Genomic DNA, 17643 nt, shown 5'->3' on the forward strand with positions numbered 1-17643 from the left:
CACAGGGGGTGGGTAATGTATTTAATAAATATAATGATGTTTATTGTGGGTCACTGTATTGTTTTTATTGTGGGTACTGGGGGTGGGAGGGGGGGTTCCCTAATGGTATGTGGGTAGGCCTCCCTTGTGGGTAGAGGGTGAGGGGGGTTAGGCCTCACGGGGTGAGGGGTTTGTGTGGGAGGGTATGTAGGTGTCCCGAGTGGTGGTTGAGGGTGGATTAACCCCTTAATGACTGTAGCGGTTAATAACCGCTATGGTGATTAAGGGGTTAGGGGACATTACTTTGGATGTTTTAATTTTTGTGTCTGTTTTGCAGAAGCGGAGGGGCCATGGCCAGGATGGGGGGGTAACGGTATGTGGGTAGTGGGTGAGGGTGGTTAGACCTTACAGTATGCACATCGGGCCCTCCCCACATTTACCTAAACTGCACTCACAGCAACACAGGCAGGGAGATTTAACAGACACATTAGGGGGAGGGGGCTTTACACAGATCACAGTCAAGGAGGTGGGGTTATAACCCACTCCCCCTCCCCACATTTACATAAACTGCACTCACAGCAACACAGGCAGGGAGATTTAACAGACACATTAGGGGGAGGGTGCTTTATATAGATAACACTCAAGGCAGGGAGATTTAACAGAAACATTAGGGGGAGGGGGCCTTACACAGATTACACTTAAAGCAGGGAGATACAGGGGATGTACTGTACTGTATGTTGTTTATTGCAATGCTTCAATGTGTGTACAGTATAATGTTTTTTACAATTAAATAGATGTAATCCTTGGTATTGTAAAGGTTAGACTTGGTATTAAATTTTGTGTTCTGGCTGGTACTTATATATTGATTTTTGTTTACTTGATTGGTTAAAATAGTTTACTTGTTTGGAGGTACAGTATTTGTATTTTGCTTGCAATGATATTGTTCACATTCATTTGCAGAATGTATATGGTGCATAGATTTTATGCATCATAAATACAATGTAAATGCAATGTATTGATTGGAATGTGAGGTTTTTCATTGGCATTTGATGATTTAGATTTTAAGATCAATTAGGATTATTAAAGGAAATTCATTGTAATGTAGTGTGCCTGTATGGAGAAGTGTTATTTGTAGTACAGTATGATTTTGATAACCCTTCTACATTTATTTGTATATTGGTTCATCATGTGTGTTTATATACTGTATATATATATATATATATATATAGGGATTGTTGTTATATATATATATATATATATATATATATATATATATATATATATATATATATATATATATATATATACATACATACATATATATATTTATTTATATTCATGTATTTATTTATTTATTTAGATTTATTTATTAATTGTGGGGCTGCTGTGAGTGAATTTTTTTTATTGTTGGTAGCGGGGGTGGGTGAAGGGGGTATTTGGCCCTTGGTGTGAGTTTAGGACTTGCGGGGGGGTTGCGGGTGCACTTAACCCCTTCACGACCGTAGCAGTTAATACCGCTACGGTCGTGAAGGGGTTAAGTGAACCCACTACCCCCCGCAAGCCCTAAACAACCACCGTTGGGGCTAATACCCCCTTCACCCACCCCGCTACCCACAATAAAAAAAATTCACACACAGCAGCAGCACAATTAATAAATAAATCTAAATAAATAAATAAATACATGAATATAAATAAATAAATTTAAAATACATTTTTATTCATAATGTAGATGTGCAGGGGGTCTTCGGAGCTGAACCGCTTTGGTTTTAGGTCTGGGGACCCCCTACTTCCCGAGATACAGGCCCCTCTATGGGGTGCCGGTATCCCTCTGCTTTGTTTACATGCCGCGGTCACGTGATCGGGACCTTTAAATGCAGAGGGATATCGGCACCTCATAAAGAGGGCTGTATCTCGGAGAGCAGGGGATCCCCGGACATGAAACCAATGCGGTTCAGCTCTGGAGACCCCCTGCACATCTACACTGTGAATAAAAATGTATTTTAAATGTATTTATTTATATTCATGTATTTATTTATTTATTTAGATTTATTTATTTATTTTTTGGGCGGCTGCTGTGTGTGAATTTTTTTTATTGTGGGTAGCGGGGGTGGGTGAAGGGGGTATTAGCCCCAACGATAGTGTTTAGGGCTTGCGGGAGGTAGCGGGAGGGGTTAACCCCTTCATGACCGTAGCGGTATTAACTGCTACGGCCGTGAAGGGGTTAAGTGCACCCGCAACCCCCCCGCAAGTCCTAAACTCACACCAAGGGCCAAATACCCCCTTCACCCACTCCCGCTACCCACAATAAAGCGGGCACGGTGGGTTAACCCCTTCATTGCCTTAGCGGCTATCAGCTATGGTAATGAAGCAGCATTTCTGTATTTTAATAATATTGTGCAGGAGCTTTGATTTGTGGCTCAGGGAACCCCCTGCTCACTGTACAATATTATTAAAAATACAGTCATGCTGCTTCGTTACTATAGCACATAGCCGCAAAGGTAAGGAATGAGTGTTTATTTATATATGTGTTTTATTCATACTGTAGGTGTGCAGAGGGTCTCCGGAGCTGAACCGCTGTGGTTTTAGGTCCGGGGACCCCCTGCTTCCCGAGATACAGGCCCCTTTATGGGGTGCCGGTATCCCTCTGCTTGGTTTACATGCCGTGGTCACGTGATCGGGACCTTTAAATGCAGAGGGATACCGGCACCTCATAAAGGGGGCTGTATCTCGGGAAGCAGGGGTTCCCCGGACCTGAAACCAACGAGGTTCAGCTCCGGAGAACCCCTGCACATCTACACTATGAATAAAAATGTATTTTAAATAATTTTTAATGTGCCGATGTTTGCGCAGAGAGAGCAGCGGATCTCTCTCTGCTGCAAACACATCTCGCCAGGGGACGGCCTATAGTATCATTGATGTGCATACAGAGGCGGCACATTTTATTTGAGTGCGGCTAGCTCCGCAAGCCTTGGGATGCCCCGGCATGCTAGCCGCACTCCCTCGGCGTGCCGCGCGTCATCGGGTGCCTGCGCCCCCTGCACGCGCGTCCAGGGCTCCCCAAGGGAGCCCTGGTGTCCCGCGATGTGGGGGATGGCGGCAGGGGGTTCCGGGGGACCCGGCGGACCCGGCAGTGGGAGGGAGAAAGCCCCGATCGGAGGGCGCTCCTCCGTGTCTTCGCCGTGCGCCCGGCACCCTCTGGCGCGCGCCAGGTTACTGCTGCGGCCGAGAACGGTCAAATGCTCGAATAAACTCGGCCGCAGCAGTATACAGTACTGTATGTGTATGTTAGGGGTTATAGGCGTTGTTGTTATACAGTATATACTATATATATACAGTATATACTGCATTATATTTCATGAATTTCTCGGCTTCAAAGACAACAGCTCGCAAACACCCCCATGAGTTTTTACACGGCATTGCAGTATTGCAGCCAGCGGGAATAAAATGTTTAAATCACAGCCGCGAAAATAACGCAATACACCCCGGGAGAAAACGACACAAAACCGCAGATAACCGTTATAATCTGAAATTCGCAGAGCTAGCCGAGTTAGAATAAAGTTGGTCGCCACTGTAGATCACACCCGGGGAATTACAGACCTGTAAGCCAGACTTCAATAGTAGGGAAACTACTTGAAGCTTTAATACGGGATAATATTCAGGAATTCCTAATGGAAAACAAAATTATTAGTAATAGTCAGCATGGATTTATGAAGGATAGATCTTGCTAAACTAACCTTATTTGTTTCTTTGAGGAGGTAAGTAGGAATTTAGACCAGGGTAATGCAGTTGATGTGGTCTACTTAGATTTTTCAAAGGCTTTTGATACAGTTTCACACAAGAGGTTGGTGTACAAAATAAAGAAAATTGGACTCAGTAATAATATATGCACCTGGATTGAAAACTGGTTAAAGGACAGACAACAGAGGGTTGTCATAAATGGAACTTTTTCAGGTTGGGCTAAAGTCGTGAGTGGAGTACCTCAAGGATGGGTACTGGGACCCCTGCTTTTTAACTTGTTTATTAATGACCTTGAGGTTGAGACCGAGAGCAAAGTCTCCATCTTTGCTGATGATACTTAATTGTGTAAGGTAATAGAATCAGAGCAAGATGTAATTTCTCTTCAGAAGGACTTGGAGAAACTGGAAACGTGGGCAGGTAAATGGCAAATGAGGTTTAATACAGATAAATGTAAGGTTATGCATTTGGGATGCAAGAATAAAAAGGCGACTTACAAATTAAATGGAGATATATTGGGGGAATCCTTGATGGAGAAGGATTTAGGAGTGCTTGTAGACAGCAGGCTTAGCAATAGTGCCCAATGTCATGCAGTAGCTGCAAAGGCAAACAGGACCTTATCTTGCATCAAACGGGCAATGGATGGAAGGGAAGAAAACATAATTATGCCCCTTTACATAGCATTAGTAAGACCACACCTTGAATATGGAGTACAATTTTGGGCACCAATCCTAAGAAAAGACATTATGGAACTAGAGAGAGCGCAGAGAAGAGCCACCAAATTAATAAAGGGGATGGACATTCTAACTTATGAGGAGAGGCTAGCTAAATTAGATTTATTTACATTAGAAAAGAGGCGTCTAAGAGGGGATATGATAACTATATACAAATATATTCAGGGACAAAACAAGGAGCTTTCAAAAGAACTATTCATCCCACGGGCAGTACAAAGGACTCGGGGCCATCCCTTAAGGTTGGAGGAAAGGAAATTTCACCAGCAACAAAGGAAAGGGTTCTTTACAGTAAGGGCAGGTAAAATGTGGAATTCATTACCCATGGAGACTGTGATGGCAGATACAATAGATTTGTTCAAAAAAAGGTTGAACATCTTTTTAGATGGGAAAGGTATACAGGGATATACCAAATAAGTATACATGGGAAGGATGTTGATCCAGGGATTAATCCGATTGCCAATTCTTGGAGTCAGGAAGGAATTAATTTTTCTCCTTAATGGGGTTTTTTGTTTGCCTTCCTCTGGATCAATAAGTAAGTATAGATATAGAATAAAGTATCTGTTGTCTAAATTTAGCATAGGTTGAACTTGATGGACGTACGTCTTTTTTCAACCTCATCTACTATGTAACTATGTAACCTTGATTTAAAACTGGTTGAAGGTTAGACATCAGAGTGTTGTCATAAATGAGTACCTCCGTGATCAGCACTGGGACACCTGCTTTTTAACTTGTTTATTAATGAACTTGAGGTTGGCACAGAGAGCAAAATCTCCATCTTTGCGGCTGACACTATATTGTGTAGTGTAGTAAAATCAGAGCAGGATGTATTTTCTCTCCAGCAGGACTTGGATAGACTGGAAAATTGGGCAAGTAAATAGCAGATGAAGTTTAATACAGATGAATGTAAGGTTATGAATTTGGGAAACAAGAATAAACAGGCTACTTACTAATGTAATGGGACAAAAATAGGTCAATCCTTGATGGACAAGGATCTAGGAGTGCTTATAAGACATCAGGTTTAGCAATAGTGACCAGTGTCATGCAGTATCTGCAAAGACAAATAAGATCTTATTTTGCATTAAACAAGGTATGGAAGAAAGCATAATTATGCCACTGTATAAAATATCAGTAAGACCACACCTTGTATATGGAGTACAGGGTTGGGCACCACTCATAATAAAGACATTATGGAACTAGAGAAAGTGCAGGGAAGAGCCACCAAATTGTCAAGGATTGGACTTCGGCTGAAGTGGATCCCAGTGGCAGGAACAGCAGGGAGCGAAGTAGGGGTCACAAGCAGAGATCAGAGGCAGGCAGCAGGTAGCGAAGTCAGGTAACAAGCAGAGGTCGGCAACGAGGAGACTGGAACAGGATGATAGCAATAGCTAGCACAGCAGTAAACACAGGAACCTTGCAGGAGCTAAGGCACCAGTATAAACAGGCAAGGAGGAACAGGAAAGGGAGGTTTATATAGGCAGGCTGGGAGGTGGAGCACAGGTGCAGAGGTGTCAGGTATCAGAGTCTGGAATGTTCCTTAGTTTAGCAGCAGCAATCCCGGTGGGCAAGTATAGGTACTGCAGGTTAGAACAAGACATTGAGAGTGGCAGCAGTCCCGGTGGCCAAGCATGGGAACAGCAGGCAAGAGAATATGACATTACTCCCCCCTCCCAAGAGCGTTCTCCGGACGATCCTTGCTAGGCTTGTCTGGATATCTCCGGTGAAAAGCTTTGACTAGTCGCGGAGCATGTACAAAATCTTTGGGTACCCAAGACCTTTCCTCTGGGCCATAGCCCCCCCAGTGAACCAGGTACTGTAGGTTCCCTCGGTGTAACCTGGAATCCAAAATTCTCTCCACAATGAATTCCTCTGCGTTATCCACGAGGACGGGTTCAGGGGGAGGAAGTCTCCATCCAGGAAACGGATTCTCACAGAAAGGTTTCAGCAGAGAAGAATGAAACACAGGGTGTATTTTGATGGTCTCAGGAAGCTCTAATCTGAAGGACACTGGATTTATTAGTGCTGAGATGCGAAATGGCCCGATGTATTTTTGGCCCAATTTAATGGTTGGAACCATTAGACGTAAATTTCTTGTAGAAAGCCAGACTTTATCCCCAACTTGAAATTCTGGGGAGGGTCTGCGGTGTTGGTCTGCTGCTCTTTTGTACTTTACTTGAGTCTCACGAAGTGTCTCTTTGAGGGTCTCCTGGATGTCTCGCAGAGTCTCCAGTTTCTCTGTAACTGCCGGAAGGGGGCCCGAAGATGGAAAACGAGGAATAAAGGTTAGATGAAATCCATAATTTGAGAAAAAGGGGCTCTTCTGAGTCGAAGAATGATGTGAGTTGTTGTATGAAAACTCAGCTAATGGTAGGAAATCAATCCAGTCATCCTGGAGATGACAAACAAAACATTGTAAGTATTGTTCCAAAGTCTGATTGGTCCTTTCTGTCTGGCCTTTGGATTGTGGATAATAGCCAGACGATAAATTTAAACGAATTCCTAGAGAGGAACAGAAGGTCCTCCAAAATGTTGAAGTGAATTGTACCCCTTTATCGGATATGATCTCATCAGGAGCCCCGTGAAGCCGAAAAACCTCTTTCACAATCAACTTGGCTGTCTGGTCTGCAGAAGGAAGAATCTGTGCTGCAATGAAGTGAGCCATCTTTGTAAGTCGATCCACCACTACCAGGATGGTATTATGTCCACTTGTTGGAACCGGAAGAGGCTGCAGTAAACCCACAGGTGATGCTCGAGGGGTCTTGGTCCTAGCACAAGTCTCACAGGAGAGGACATAGTCTTTAACATCTTGTGCTAATTTAGGCCACCAAAAAGAGCGAGACAACAGTTCCTGTGTCTTGAGGACACCTGGGTGACCAGCGGGTCGGGAGTCGTGCATTAATTGGAGCACCTCTAATTTTACCTCCTTAGGGAAGAACAGACGATTCTTACAGTTCCAGAGACCATCACATAGAAATAGTTCTGCTTCCGGAGGAGGGTTTTTAAGAAAAGAGTCATTTGAGTAGGCTCCCTTTATTCGTGTGAGGAGATTGGCGGAGAATGTGACACCCAAAAAAATTATTTTTGGAAGAATAGTTTCTTCTTGCTCTTTGTCTGAACTAGGATTAGGAAAGGACCGTGACAAGGCGTTGGCTTTTCCATTCTTGGAGCCAGGGCGGTATGAGATGTGGAACAGAAATCTTGCAAAGAAGAGAGCCCACCGGGCCTGTCGAGCAGACAGTCTCTTTGTGGATCGAATGAATTCTAAGTTCCTGAGATCCGTAAAGAACGTAATTGGGTGATTAGCCCCCTCCAGTAGATGCCTCCACTCAGAGAATGCAGCTTTTATAGCCAAGCGTTCTTTGTTTCCGATGTCATAATTTCGTTCAGCTATTGACATTTGGTGAGAAAAAAAGGCACATGGATGAAGGAGCATCTTGGGTCCAATTCTTTGTGACAGAATGGCACCAACAGCGGAGTCGGATGCATCCACTTCCAAGATGAATGGTAATTCTGGATTTGGATGGATAAGGATAGGGGCAGATGTGAAGTGTGACTTCAATTGTTCGAATGCCGCATCCGCTTTAGGAGACCATTTGAAGGGGAATTCCTTCCGTGTGAGTTGGGTGATTGGGGCAATAATGCCAGAGAAATTTTTAATAAAACGTCTATAGAAATTGGCAAAACCCACAAATCTCTGAATGTCCTTTTCATTCCGAGGGATTGGTCATTCCACCACGGCTTGAATCTTGCCTGGGTCCATACTCAAACCCTCGGGAGAGATGATGTAACCGGGAAATTGCATGCTGGTTTTTTCGAATTCGCATTTTTCTAACTTGATGTATAATTTGTACTTACGGAGACGCTCAAGGACAATTCGGACATGTCTCTGGTGATCCATGATGTTATCTGAGAAGACTAGGATGTCATCCAGGTATGCCACTACGAATTGGTCCAATAACTCTCGGAGGACATCATTGATTAAATGCTGGAAGGTAGCAGGGGCATTACAGAATCCAAAAGGCATCACCAGATATTCATAGTGCCCATAACAGGTTCGGAAGGCTGTTTTTCATTCGTCACCAGGTCGAATGCGGACCAAATTATACGCTCCTCTGAGATCTAATTTGGTAAAGATTTTGGCTGACCGAATTCTTTCCAATAGTTCAGGAATCAGAGGTAATGGGTACCTGTTCTTCACCGTAATCTTATTTAGTTCCCGATAGTCAATGCAGGGGCGTAGAGAACCGTCTTTCTTTCCCACGAAGAAGAGCACAGCACCTGCTGGAGAAGTAGAGGGTCGGATAAAACCCTTTGATAGGTTCTCCTGTAGGTAGTCATTGAGGACCTTCAATCCCGGTTCTGAGAGGGAATAGATTCTTCCAAACGGAATGGCAGCACCCGGTAATAATTAAATGGGACAGTCATAAGAGCGATGTGGGGGAAGCGTATCCGCGTTCTTCTTGTCACACACATCTAAAAACTCAGAGTAAGGAGCCGGCAGAAGATTTTCTTGAGACGAGGAAATCTTATGTATTCCTACACACTCTGGTATAGGAGTTTTAGGTAGACAGGCTAGCTGACAGTGCTCCGAGGGAAACGTAAGTGTCTTGGTCTTCCAGTCAATTAGTGGGTTATGGATCATGAGCCATGGAATTCCCAGAATCACTGGAAACCAAGGTGATGGAATGAGACCAAATGAAATCTTCTCCTGGTGATTGGGCTCCATGATTAGTGTTAAGTTACTGGTTTCATGGGTAACAAGTCCAGAGCTCAAGGGAGAACCGTCAATGACTTCCATCCTTTCCATCCTTGGCTACAAATGATACTGAATTGTTCTTGGCGAATTCTATGTCCATAAAATTCCCTGCCGCCCCTGAGTCGACCATTACTGTGGTTGAAAAACGATGTGTTCCTTCCTCGATTATAATAGGAACCAGGAGGTGAGGGTATAGCGAAGGAGGGTTATCTTTCCTTTGAGAAGCAGAGAGAACAGTTTTTGAAATAGCGTGCAGCTGATTTCTTCTAGGCTCTGAAAAGAAGACCGCCTGGACTTGTTTGGGCAATCAGCGAGATAGTGCCCATCGTTTCCGCAATATAAACAGAGATCTTCTGTTCGGCGTCTATTCCTTTCCCCGGTTGAGATGGGTCCCCGCAGTGTATTTACTTGCATCGGCTTCTCCTCAGTCTCCCTGGAACGTCTTGGGGTACTGACATCTCTAAACCCGGGGGTGCTTGGCATGAACCTCTGTCTCTCCAATCGTCTTTCCGTAAGCCTGCGATCAATTTGGATGCATAAACGGACAAAGTCCTGAAATCTCTCTGGGGTCTCCACCCGGGCTAGTTCGTCTTTAACTTGCTCCGAGAGACTCTGCCGAAAATGATATTTCTGCGCGGCCTCATTCCACTCAGTATCGTTAACCCATCTGCGGAATTCAGCGGCGTACTCAGCTGCCGAGCGTCTTCCTTGACGAAGATTGTTCAGAGTTGCCTCAGCGGTTGCACTACGATTTGGGTCATCAAAAATAAGACTCATGGCTTCGATGAACTCCACGAGGTCCCTTAGTAGTGGGCTATCCTGTTCTAACATAGGGTAGACCCAAGCAAGGGCCTCATCCTTGAGCAGGGTTATGATCAGTCCAACCTTGGCTTCGTTGGTATTATAGATGGTAGGCTGAAGCTTGAACACATGTCTGCATTGATTAAGGAAATCCCGAAAAGATTGTTTTTTTCCTCCAAATTTTTTCCGGAAGGGTTAAACGGTGCTTGGTTTGCACAGTCACAGTCTTTTGAACAGATGCGGTAATTAAGGCTGCACGTAGTTCACGGTTTTCAGCTTCTGCGGCAGGAGCTCGTTCCTCTGAGCGGAGGGCACATCCTTCCGCGCGGACGACACATTCTTCCCAGCGGACATCACGTTCTACCTGGCGGGCATCCAGTTCTTTCCGGAGGGTATCCTGTTCTTCCACATGACCAAGACGTTTGATAAGGTGTCCTTGTTGTTCTTGGAAACCAACCATGATACATTGTAAGTCCTGGAGTGTCCAAGCCTGGGCCAGGTCTGTTCCGGCGGAATCCATGGTAGGGCCTGTTTATTCTGTCAAGGATTGGACTTCGGCTGAAGTGGATCCCAGTGGCAGGAACAGCAGGGAGTGAACTAGGGGTCACAAGCAGAGATCAGAGGCAGGAACAGCAGATAGCGAAGTCAGGTAACAAGCAGGGGTCCGAGGCAAGCGGCAGGTAGCGAAGTCAGGTAACAAGCAGAGGTCGGCAATGAGGAGACTGGAACAGGATGATAGCAATAGCTAGCACAGCAGTAAACACAGGAACCTTGCAGGAGCTAAGGAACCAGTATAAACAGGCAAGGAGGAACAGGAAAGGGAGGTTTATATAGGCAGGCTGGGAGGTGGAGCACAGGTGCAGAGGTGTCAGGTATCAGAGTCTGGAATGTTCCTTAGTTTAGCAGCTGCAATCCCGGTGGGCAAATATAGGTACTGCAGGCTAGAACAAGACATTGAGAGTGGCAGCAGTCCCGGTGGCCAAGCATGGGAACAGCAGGCTAGAGAATATGACACAAATTAATAAAGGGTATGGGTAATCTTACTTATGAAGAGCGGCCAGCTAAATTAGATCTATTCATATTAGAAAAGAGGCATCTAAGAGGGGATATGATAACTATATAAAAATATATTTGGAGTCAATACAAGGAGATTTCAAAAGAACTAATCATCCCAAGGGCAATACAAATGACGTGGTCATCCCTTAAGGTTGAAGGAAAGGAGATTTTACCAGCAACAAAGGAATGGTTCTGTACAGTAATGGCAGTTAAAATGTAGAATTCATTACCCATATAAAATAGATATCTTAAAATAAAATAAGATTGGCTATCTTTAAAAAAAAAAAAATGTATACAGGGATATACCAAATAAGGAACATGGGAAGGATGTTGATCCATGGAGAATTCTGATTGCCATTATTGGTCAGGAAGAAATTTATTTTTCCCCTTATGAGATATTATTGAATGATGTTTCTCTGTTTTTTTTGCCTTCCTTGGGATCAAAATACTGTAAATACAAATATAAGATAAGTATCTGTTGACAAAATTTAGCGTAGATTGAGCTCAATGGAGATATGTATTGTGTTTACCTCATCTACTATATACCTATGAAACAATGTATTTGAATAGTATAAAAGGAGATTTAAGGCAATTTGTAAAAGAAAAGAAAAGAAAACGTGTCCTGGCATGTTGGGACTGCACTTTTAATAGGTCAACTTCATAGTGTTCAAGTTAATTTTGTATAGTTCATATGGAGACAATAAAATGACAGGCGGGACTTATTCTTTGATGTAATGTGAAGCAGGGATTCAACTACTGCTTTTAACCCATTCACCTCTATAACATTTACCACTTTCCTTGGTTATAACAATTGTTAAATTATGTCGGTACCCCTTGATCTCCTGGGGGCTTAGAAGGACATTGTATCAAAAGGATAATTGTTAAGAAGAAAGTTCATTCCAGGGAGCTCAAGGTAAAGAACTCTATATTGCTCTTTTAAATTATACTGAACATGTTACAACTTTTACTAGAATACTAGGATTAGAGTGTCAAAACAAGTCAAAGAGAATAAAAGTATCTTTATATTGCATGTTATTTTGTATCAAACATATACAACTCGATAAATGATTTCTCACTCATGGGAAATGTGAGATATTGTTTTTACTCTCTCCAAAAGGTTTACTGTAAACCAAGTTTGCAACAAATTTGCTTAATGCTAAAAGTCAATTTTCGATTAATTTGCTTTTGAAATAATGCTATGTTTGGGCATTGGGAGTGCTACCATTAAGTGCACCTCACAACTGGAACAATCTACATGAGACTCTCTAAACTGCTACCAGTCTAATGTTTTTCAAAACTAAAGCTGTGTCAGATTTTAATCTGGTCTGTAACTGTTCCATACGCCTACAGTATAACATATATTATCTTTAACTGTTCATGGAATGTATTTATATATAATGTATAACCCTGTGCACCTAATGTATCCATGTATTTGTAACCATGTATTTGTCATCATAACTCTGTTCCCAGGACATACTTGAAAACGAGCGCTAATATTCACTGTATTACTTCCTGGTAAAACATTTTATAATTAAATAAATAAACTAGATATATAATAGATCACATAAATGATTTCTAGTTAAATTGGCAAAAGAGGAGGATTTGCTGCATGACGGTGTATGTTGAGGAAGCAGAAAAGGCTACTATTTATTATTATCCTTTATTTGTAAAGTGCCAACATATTCCATGGAGCGGTACGATGGGGGTTCAGAGTTATGTAAATTACATGAACAGAATCATATACTAAATAAGTTCAAACAAGCACAAACAGATACAAAAGGTAATGGTTACCCTGCTCATGAGAGTTTACAATCTAGATGGAATAAGTGCCTGCTCATTGTGGGACAGAGTATGCCTCAGGATGGCGTATGGTCCTGATGCATAGGCTGAACCAATTAAGGTTTGGAGGTTGGGTGTACAAATGAGTAGGCGTGGGACTCCATAGAAGATACTAGTTACTGCTAATTCAATAACACCAGCAGCATTTTAGTATGAAAATACATTTTACTGAGAGGTCTTACCAAAATTATAAACCAAAAAAAATTAAAATGAGAACAAACAGGTGTCCACCAGTAGGGTGGAGAAGGATGTGGGGAAAGAATTATAGGTTGTGGCAATACTTGAAACTGCCTTAGAGAGAGTCTGTCATGTATGTCAGACTAAGCACACTTGCATGTGCTACTGCTAATGTGAGTGAAAAGGACAGGACACTGCTGAGGAGAATTATTTTGTTTAATGGGGACAGGCCTCAACATTTTGGTATGTAAGGGCACCAGCAGAACTACATTATCTGTGAGGGAAGAGTCAGAACTCATACATTCTCTGGAAAATGTGCAGGGAGAAGTTTCGATGGACAGGCTCCAGCTCTTCTATTTCTGGATTATGATAAGGTGGAGGGTGTAAGGATGGCTGAGGGAGGCATTAGGGTAGAGATGGTAGATGATGATGATGATGGTGATGAGCAGGGGAGCACAATTTTTTCCCTGCACCCCCCTGCCGGATGCTCCCCTCTCACTGTGCTCCCCCACCTTGGCTCCAGCATCGGTGTCATGATGTCACGTTGCCATGGCAACATCACATGACCTCACAGCGTCATTTGACGCTGCGCTGCCATGGCTACTCATCTCCAGAAGCAAGGTAAGTGCAGTTAACTTCGCAGCTTCCCCGGCACTTAATTTAAGTGCCTGTGTTGGGAAGTGCACGGGGCCTCTGTAAACCCCCAGCCCCCCGCAGACAATCTCGTGCCCCCCGTTGGGGGCGCATCCCACAGTTTGCGCACCGCTGTCTTAAAGGACCTACCGAAAGATGAAGAAGTGGATACATACAAAACCTTTAAAGTTTAAAAGGATTAACTAACTAAGTTAATTACCTTATGCAAAACTAGTTCTAACAATCACATTTATTGAAGAGAGCAGCGATACTGTGGCAACATCCTTATTCTCTTAAAATAACAGCTACTGTATACTGTGGTCTATATGATCTACAGTAATTACTTGAAGAGAGCAGTGATATTGTGGTTACCTTATCATTCACTTAAGAGAGAAGCGATACTGTGACAACATTCTCATTCACATAAGAGAGCAATGATACAGTAACAACAATCTCATTCATTGAGTATAGCAACAATTCTTTGGCAATACTCTCATTCACTAAAGAGAGTAACGATACTGTGACAACATTCTCATTCACTAAAGAGTGTAGCGATACGATGGCAAGAAGCTTATTCCTAAAATAGAGTAGCAATACTGTGGCAACTTATAGACATGATGTTTTGTAAATTGACTGTTATTTTCTGACCAGTTATGGTATGAAGGTTTGTAGGTGCACTCACAAACACAAAGAACTGCCATGGGTGTGATAGAAGCCACAAAGTGTAGTATATGACTGAAATAGAATATAAGACTGAAATAGAAAAAATGCAGGAACTCCAGTGGGCTTAAAAAAGAAAGAAAGTGAGCTTTATTTCGGTCCTCACACAAACCTTTGTCAATATGTCTTTCTTTCTTTTTATTTAAAGTCCACTGGAGTATCTTAATATTTTCTATTTAAATAATTGTATTTGAAATTAAAGATGTTTGTGTTATTATTGTTCATATGTGTGAATGTATTACTTGATACTTTGGTAAAGGGAGAAGTAGTTGCTCAGTGAGTAAAGACACAGGGGCCATTTCAGGTAGCTTCGATAAAATTGCTGCTATCTTAAACGGTGTGGCATGACCCCATCGACCAGTTTGACATGTGTGTTATTACAGTATTCAGAAAGAATCAGAAACCATTTCCACAAGTCACAAACCATGAGGATGGAAAATGCAAATACCGATGGGCGTAGCAGTGATGGTATCTCAGCCTCTCTCAAATTTCTCCCTCGTGCGATCTGGTCGCAGTCTGTAAGAGCTGCACTGAGATAGCTGCTCAGAGAGCCACATCTCACCTGTAGAGCTCTCACAAGTGATCACACTGGTTTTATTTACATTTTAATAACAGTGTACTGTAGCAGGGGGTCTCCCCAAGGCGGGAATTAATACGGTTCTGCTCTGGAGATCCCTTGCTACAGTACACTGTTATTAAAATGTAAATAAAAACAGCATCATTACCTTATGAAGGGGTTAAACCCTAGTACCTAGTTTGTTGGTGGTACAGGAGGTGGGGCACTCCTGCTACCCACCCAAAGCCTAACCACCCACCCTTGGGGCAACTACGCCCTTCACCCTATCCTTTTACTCCCAAGAAATATTAAAATACATTAACCCTACTACCCACCTCCTCTACACCCAACCCCCCTTCCCCCCAACACATACAGTACAATAATAGGCACAATTACTATTACCCAGATCTGGATAACAGCTGTGCCAATCAATTGGTTTATTGGCATTTGTTTATTTTAAATTAAATATAATGTATTTTATTTGGTGCTTTGTTTTTTTATTGGTAGATTGCCCATTCATTGCTATAGTGGCAAACCATGACCATATGATGGCCATGGTTTAACACCGTGCCAATCAATGGGTAGCAGGGCAGGAGGGTGGGGATATTTGCCCAGGGAAGGGTGTTATGTGTCCCAGGTGGGTAGCGGGGGAGGAGGGTAAACCCCTTAATTACAATAACGGTTACTAACCGCTACAGTGATTAAGGGGTTAGTGGCCATAAGTATGTTTTTTGATTGTACTTTTGCTGCCCATGAAGGAGATGGATGCAGAGGACGGTGATAAGGATAGTGTTCATCTTGGCAGGGTTATGAACTTTAATTTACTTTATGTTGGCTGTATAATGGGTTTTTTTTAATGGGAAAATGAGCTATTATCAACATCTGGATAATAGTAATTTTCCCCATTACTGTACTGTATGTGTTAGGGGTGTGTGTGTTGGGAGTAGAGGGGTGGGTAGGGTCGTTTCCCATTCATTGCCATTGGTGTTATCTTTACTCCCATTGAGGGCATAGGTAACTACACTGGCAATCAATGGGTGTATTGGTTGGTATTTTGCCCATGGTGGGTGTTTATGCCTACCGGATGGGTAATGTGAGGGGTAGTAACCACTAAGGCAATGATGGGGTAACCCGTAACCCTCCCGCAAAGCCTAAACACCCACCACAAGCCAAATACCACATTCATTCTCCCGTTTTACCCTCAATAAACCAGGCACTAGTATTTAACCCCTTCATTGCCTTAGCGATTAGCTGCTAAGGTAATAAAGCTGCATTTAAAAGTATTTTTTTTGCATTGGATTGAAGCAGGGGGTCTCCGGATCTGGTATTAATGCATTTCAGCTCCGGAGACTCTCAGCTTCAATCTGATGCAGAAAACATAAAACTATTTCTACATGTAAGTCCTACTTGCAAATCCCATCTCGCCACCCTTAGTGTGGTGAGATGAAAATTGCAAGGAGCTCACTAGCTGAGTGTCTTGATGATCTGATTGATTGGAGGTACTAGAATATGGTGATTACTCAAATTGATGTGTTTGAGCAGGAGCGCTAGCGCTCAGGGAGCTGCACTTCCCGAACGGGTTTGGCAGGTCAGTGGAGCTTTCTGAATAGCAAACTTGCCAAATCGTACGGGAAGTGTTCAAAATTCTCGATGAGTTTGTTATCGAAGTTTATATAATAGGCCCCACTGACTCAAACAAACAATGACACTGAGTTTGAATCAGTTTGAATCAGGGGAACCGGTGTCAGCTTCTTGTGACTTTGCGCAAGTCACTTTATCTCCCCGTCAGAATCATAGATTGTAAACTCATCTGGGCAGGGACTGTGTCTGTAATAATCCTATGTGCTGCGTACCACACATTATGCTGTAACTTTGATGCATTTTGAGTCTCATTGGGAGAAAAGAACTGTATGAAATAAAGTTATTGTTATTATTACTATTTTTATTAAAGAGAAGAAAATGTGTAAATGTAGTGTTTTGACTGTATGCTACACGTTTCATGTACACAGATTTAACTATTTTTAATTTGGTACAATATGTAAATATTTTTAAACCTGTTATGAAATGTGCTGATACTTTTTTGGTAACTTTCTATGTAAACTTTAAACATTTGTCAGTAAACTTAATGATTTTAGTGTCGCGTTGAGTGGTGACATCTCCCTCCAGGCTGCCAAGCTCATCTAGTTTGCCTATACAGTATGCGTCCAACTTTGAAGTGCTGGTGGCCGATTGGCCAGAATAACTGCAGACAACATACATGATTGTGAACACTCAGGAGGCCGGGCAAATGACCTCATTGGCCTGCAGCATATTGTTGACCAGCTGATTTCTCTGGCTGTTCAGTAAATCAATTAGATTACCACCAAACGCTCTCAGCTCATGGTTACGCCGCCGAGAATCCTGGAGCCTAAAGCACATGTAGTGCCTTTGGTGCTGTCACTCCGAATGATGCATGTTTCCTGGTGATTCCCAGCCTTTACAGGCATGTACCCCAGATGGCATGCAATTTCTGAGGGCAGTGGTGCCATAGAAGATGGCACAGCCAATTCAGCCAGGTCAATGGCCTCTCCTACATCCATGGATGCGAATGGCCCTGTGTGCAGGTAAGATTTAAGATATAGAATATTGCTATTTATAGCAGATGTGAGTACAGTATGTGA

At 42.8% G+C, this 17643-nt stretch overlaps 1 protein-coding gene across 1 annotated transcript in view; it reads left to right on the top strand.

Moving 5' to 3' along the window:
- Positions 1-17329, top strand: part of LOC142492375 (uncharacterized) — a 70862-nt gene extending 53533 nt beyond the window's left edge. Inside the window, exon 6 of the mRNA XM_075595022.1 lies at positions 17259-17329. Coding sequence (XP_075451137.1) covers positions 17259-17329 — 71 coding nt within the window. The remainder of the gene's footprint in view (positions 1-17258) is intronic.
- The last annotated feature ends 314 nt before the right edge of the window (positions 17330-17643 follow it).

This window comes from Ascaphus truei, chromosome 4, assembly GCF_040206685.1.
Source record: "Ascaphus truei isolate aAscTru1 chromosome 4, aAscTru1.hap1, whole genome shotgun sequence".
In the NCBI taxonomy this organism is placed as follows: domain Eukaryota; kingdom Metazoa; phylum Chordata; class Amphibia; order Anura; family Ascaphidae; genus Ascaphus; species Ascaphus truei.